Source organism: Cryptotermes secundus, unplaced genomic scaffold (assembly GCF_002891405.2).
Source record: "Cryptotermes secundus unplaced genomic scaffold, Csec_1.0 scaffold708, whole genome shotgun sequence".
Lineage (NCBI taxonomy): Eukaryota > Metazoa > Arthropoda > Insecta > Blattodea > Kalotermitidae > Cryptotermes > Cryptotermes secundus.
The window spans coordinates 1,681,587-1,687,586 of record NW_019726238.1 but is presented as its reverse complement, the minus strand read 5'-3'; the positions used below and the strand labels follow the sequence as shown (position 1 = coordinate 1,687,586).

The 6,000-nt window shown below is 37.2% G+C and overlaps 1 protein-coding gene across 2 annotated transcripts in view; it reads right to left on the bottom strand.

Annotated features, from left to right (window-relative positions):
• Positions 1-6,000, bottom strand: part of LOC111864097 (N-acetylglucosamine-6-sulfatase) — a 44,601-nt gene that overhangs the window by 33,254 nt on the left and 5,347 nt on the right. For both annotated transcript variants that reach the window (XM_023851119.1, XM_023851120.1), the window contains exons 2-3: positions 2,125-2,368; positions 622-681 (exon numbers count right to left, since the gene is read on the bottom strand). In XM_023851119.1, coding sequence (XP_023706887.1) covers positions 622-681; positions 2,125-2,250 — 186 coding nt within the window. In that variant the 5' untranslated portion in view covers positions 2,251-2,368. The remainder of the gene's footprint in view (positions 1-621; positions 682-2,124; positions 2,369-6,000) is intronic.

The following is a 6,000-nucleotide window of genomic DNA, read 5'->3' as shown; positions in this document are numbered from 1 at the left end:
ATTTTAAAAACATCATAACTAAAGATTTTTAGAGTGCTACTACAAGAATATCGGGTTTGACGTGTGCAACATAATCTACATACCAGACACATATCAACGATGTAGATGTTGATAATACGAAGAACGTGACATTGTGTTTTTAAATGTTAAGTTTTAGACTGGGTTCAGTGTGGCAGCAACGTTAAGAGTATACACCTGATGATGGCCGATAGAGGCCGAAACATGTAGTGTAGAAAGAACAAGATCAAAGACATATAAATGTATATTGTTTGCACTTAGGACGGAATTTGTATCATTTATCGTGTAGAGTGCAACAGGATGCTTAAATATAACATTAAAACCTACTGGGACAGCTGGTACCCTGACCATGATTCAAACCATTCATGTCTAAAATACAAGTTAGAGACACTACCTTTTGAAACAACTTGCTTGGTACCCTCACCTGTTCTGCATCCTGCTTTTCTTATAATGGAACACCTACAGTTGAAAGAAGTAAACACTCTCCAAGAACTGTTACAATTTTAATTATCTGCACCAAACAGCTTTCAACACATCCTTATTTGTTAAGTTCAGTCACTAACAGACTCTCTGACATTAAACAATAGGTGTAATCATACTCACAGCATTGGTGTAAATCACTCCCATATTTGCAATGATGTTCTGTGTCTTCACCAAAGGTGTCTGTAATATAAAATGATGGTACACCAACACCATCTGTGAGTAATTCTGTAGTTCATCATCCTGTTGCAAATCTTTAACCAAACGTTTACGTATTCACAGTCCGGGTACAATGCAACAATTGTTTCATTCACCCTTTAACACTCAAAACATGTTTTGGCCATAGATGGCCATCTTCAGGTGTGTTAATTCGTCCAAATGTTACACTGTTCTGAAGTGCACTAACATCGCGTTTATTTATATTATTTTAAGTGGACTGCAACTACTGCTCCAGTACCTCACTGTTCTGAGTAATGATGCACCTACCCAGATGGAACTAAGCTTTAAGAGTGAAAAAAAAAGTATGTTTTGAGTCAAGAACACTTATGTTCTAAATGCAAAAACTTACTCTTACTTACTTACTCATGGAGCTGAGCCCTTCTTCAGGAGCCGCCAATTCTGCAGCTACTCAAGAATTTCCCAGCATTTTATGGAACCCGAAGGTTCATCACCGTGTTCACAAGAGCCCTCCACTGGTACCTATCCTGAGCCAGATCTATCCAATCCATACCATCCCATCCTATCCTATCTCTCTATGATCCATTCTAATATTGTCCACCCACCTATGCCTTGGTCTTCCCTGTGGTCTCTTTCCTTCTGGCTTTCCCATCAATATCTTATACATATTCGTCTCCCCCATTCGTGCTACATGACCTGCCCACCTCATTACAAAAATGTGTTCACCTTAAGTATTATACAGAAAACCCCACTGTTCAAGTGTACATTTTACCACCTCACTTCAGTACTGTATATGAGAAAATTAAACAAATTTGTAAATACATTATGAAGAGAAAAACACAAAAATAACTGGTACATATTACTTTGCACCATTTGCAGGTGCAATCATACCCATTTAAGGTGAGCAGTAACTGCACAATAATGCACCTGACAAGGTCTCTGCCAATCTATTTATCATTTAAAACATGTCCCACTCACATCTGAGTGTTTTCGTTACAGTCAAGGAAGAGAGACTTGGCCCATCCAGATAGACTCTAAGTACATGTAAAATATATCTACAAGACTGAGTAAATGTAACACCTGTAGCTTTCATCTATAGAATAAACATGAGAATACAGAATATGCCCTTTAATGGACAAATGACTGGAAATTACTTCCCTGCGCACAAACTGTACTGTGATTTCGCAGTATTGATAAATGTGCGAATGAAGACTACGTCCTTTAAACTGGACAGTACTGCCTTAGGCACGAACTGTGATGTGATTTCACTGTAATGAATTCACTTCTTTTCATACAATAAATATGTGTAATCCGTGTACTACCATATGATGGGTGGGAGAATAAGAGACAATATATTAACATATATATAACATTTTATTTATTTCTATAATAATTATGTTCACATAACTGTTTTTCCCTTTCTTCTTATCCCCTATTCAATTCACTTACGAGTCCACCCAATGTAAGGTCCTGGTCATCAGTTATAATGAGAACAATGTTGGTTTGACTGCAAGATCCAGATATTGTCCCTGTTGCCATTAGAGCCAAGAATGGTACTAAGAACAAATTCTCCATCACTGATGTTAGTTTCCTGCAATCTTATTGTGGGACTGGAGGCATTACATCCATCCCAATGCACTCTCTGGCAATACGTACTCCTAAAATGAAAAGGGTGAAACTCTTCACCAGTGACCTGTTAATTAAAAAACATAAAACCAAATTTTATGTTACTTCAACTATAATCTATAAATTTCTGGAAACATATTCATTATGAGAATTCATACCAAGCGCCCAAGAAAATATCTTCCACTGGTCTACGGATTTTGTGAATATTGTCACATTTTTGAAGTAGGTGGCAAACAGCAAATCCTGGTACAGTAATTAAATCACGAATAATACAGACCACACCCCCAAAAGGACATACATCATGCTACACCAATGCTTCAGCCCTTAATCTCAAATATGAACACCTTCCATTATCTCAATTATTTCTCCAAGAACATATATTACTCCTTGTTGTCACATTGGCCCTTACTTCAAACATACTATATTATATGTAAACTATACTACACTACAAAGAATGCACAAAGACCATTCAAGCTTTATATTAACCACTGTATGGAATTATAATTTGGCTTAAGCTAACTACGAGGGTGCATGCAGAAGAGGAATAAATGTATAGCATAAGAGTATAAAGGGCCCAATTAAATAAGACCTGAACTAGAAACTTTATCAACATACGAAACATTCTGGAAATGACAATGCCTTTGTATGTTGTGACAGGCACTATCTGTTAATACATACATCAATGTAAAATTAAGTCATATCCAATCTAAACTATTGACTTTTAAATATTTATATATTTTTATAATCTTTGGCTTGCAGTGTGGATGCCTGTGTATTCCATCTGATGATGTTCATTTTGTGGTCAAAACATGTAGCATTTGAGTAAGAATATAATATAAAGCTTTTAGATATATGTTTGCGTGATAGTGGATCTCTAACCTTGAATTAAATCAACAAGGCTATAACAGACCACTTGAAGTATTGTGATGGAGCTAGGAGGGATAATATTAATACAGACACGAAGAAAATGTGTTTTAATACTGCAAAATGAACTGAACTGGCTGGGATTTATCTCAATAGTGCTGGAAGTTTTGGTTGTAATAACAGAGAAAAAGTAGTAGCCTAATAATTTGAACTTTCTTAATTTTACACCACATTGTTTATTGTTTATTGTTATTAAATAACTCCACAAATCCTGTACAGGGGCTTTAGCACCCATAGGATATAGAGCTCGTCAAACTGATACCACATGATGAAACATCTGTTTCCTTTTTCATACCAGGTGGACTGTTAACCTTTTAAAGTTTACATTTCTTCTAAAGTATATACAAATTCAGTTTCTATCTCTCAGCAAACACATTACATCACCACTGAAAAAACCAACCAGTCAATGCTGCTTAATGAAACAATCACTCCTTACTAAAAACTATATCAAATACATAAACACACTCTGTGGGCTGCACCCAGAATTCTAGTATGTTAAATCAAGTGGTGCATACAGAACCACTGGGATTTAAAAGACTGCCTGATCTCAGCCTTTCAACTGGCTCATGCAGTTGACTTCCATTTTCTGGAAAATCAAGCTGTTATCAGTAGCTGTCTAGGTTGGTAAGTGTTCAAATAGGGACATTTTTAAAGCTACTGACGTGTTCACAGCTACGTGCTTCACCGCAACCAGGGCATCGCCGGCTGCTAAGCCCACATGAATTCTGTGCTCAGCATGCTTGACGGCCCACAACGTTTGGATTGAAGGAAGATAATGAACTAGTAGACCTCTACACAGCATTATGTTACATGGCAGGAAGTGTGGTTCATGCATGGGAGTTCTTTTTATGATTTCTCAGCAGTAGCCAGTAGTTATCAGTGTCATGAGCCATTTGTTCCCTGTTAACAGTTAGTCAGCAGTTTGGCATGACATGGTTAGCGATAATTTACAGTAACGTGTATTTCACCTATGTGGTGTATAACACCTATGTGATATATGGATCTGCAGGAAAGTGTCATTGATAATTTCAACATAAACACGTGATGATATGTGATAAAAGAGTTCCCAGCAGATAAACAATTCATAATTTGGTGAATAAACTTACAACGGGACTCTTAAGAGACAAGAAAACAAAACACAAGCGTCGAGTGCTTACTGAGAAGAAGTGACTTTTGTGATTTTTTTCTTCTGGGATTGTGTGGAGGACAAAGTTTACAGCAGTAACCCTTGAACGGAAGGACTGAAAGAAAATATTTGTAGGGAAATTTCAAATATTTCTGCATGGAATCTTCAGAAGGTAAATCAAAACCTCTTTTGCTGGGGCGAGGACAGCATTTTCAACACCTCCTGTGATCGGTGAACAAAGGTAAGAACTTCCCTTCATTCCAAATTTTACCAGCAGACTGAGTCATTGGCAATATTCACATACACTCCATGGGCAGCAGCGCACAAGTTGCGGTGAAGCATGGAGCCATGAATGCATCAAGTTCAGTAAAAACCACGCTGTATATAAATAAATTACTATTGAAGCAAGAAATAATTCACAGTAACTTGTAAAAGACAGTATATTTTCTCAATACATTGCTTCAAATGATGGCCTATTAACATTGAACAACAGTTAATTCTTCTATTGTAGGTATATTTGTCTCAATGGTTACCGACCAACAGACAGTCCACATGTTTTAACTTTACACACATTTCATTAGATACCTAGTACTTGGGCTACCTGTACTTTAAATTAACCATGCTATTTCTCTCCTCCATTATCATACTTTCAGAACAATTTGGTGCATTATATTGAACAATGGGTTTTCTCATATGATATAACCCCAGTTTTACAGTCCTGTCTAAATCAACAATATAAAAAAAGAGAAGCCGCCAATTGTGCAGCTACTCAAGAGCTTCCCAGCATTTTTTGGAATCTGAAGGCTCACTACCGTGTTCACAAGAGCCCTCCACTTGTCCCTATCCTGAGCCAGATCAATCCAATCAAACCATACAATCCTATCTCTCTAAGATCCATTTTAATATTGTCCACCCGCCTACACCTTGGTCTTCCCAGTGGTCTCTTTTCATCTGGCTTTCCCAGCAATATCCTATATGGCGTAGTCTCCCCCATTTGTGCTACATGCCCCTTCCTACCTCATCCTAGTTGACTTCATCATTCTCATTACACTTGGAGAAAAGTACAAGTTATGAAGTTCCTCACTGTGTTTCTCTAACCTCCTGTCACTTCATCCCTCTTCGGTCCAAATATTCTCAACACCCTCAGTCTATGTTCCTCCCTTAATGTCAAAGGCCTAGTTTCAGAACCATACAGAACCACAGGCAAAATTATAGTTCTCTATATTCTAATTTTTTTGTTTTTGGACAGCAGACAAGAAGACAAAAAGTTCGGGACTGAATGGTAGCAAGCATTAACAAAGTTCAATCTATTCTTAATTTCCTCCTGAATCAGGTGTCGCTATACCGACGCTTTCCAGTACTGGACAAAAATAAATTAAATATGCATGTTGAACGAAACGTCTTTGGATTACTCGCGTTGCTGATGGTTTCCTTTGCGATCGCCCTCCCACCGAGCCGCCCAAAAAATGTGCTGCCTAACCGAACTTTCGTGCATCATGCATAATCTAACCTAATAGTAAATCATTAAACTTTAAAAATATATACACAATTAAAATTCCAGCCATATCAATACAGTTACGACAATACAAAAAAACACATACCACTTGAAAGGATCATAATACACATTCTTGAAGAAACTTCCCAAATTA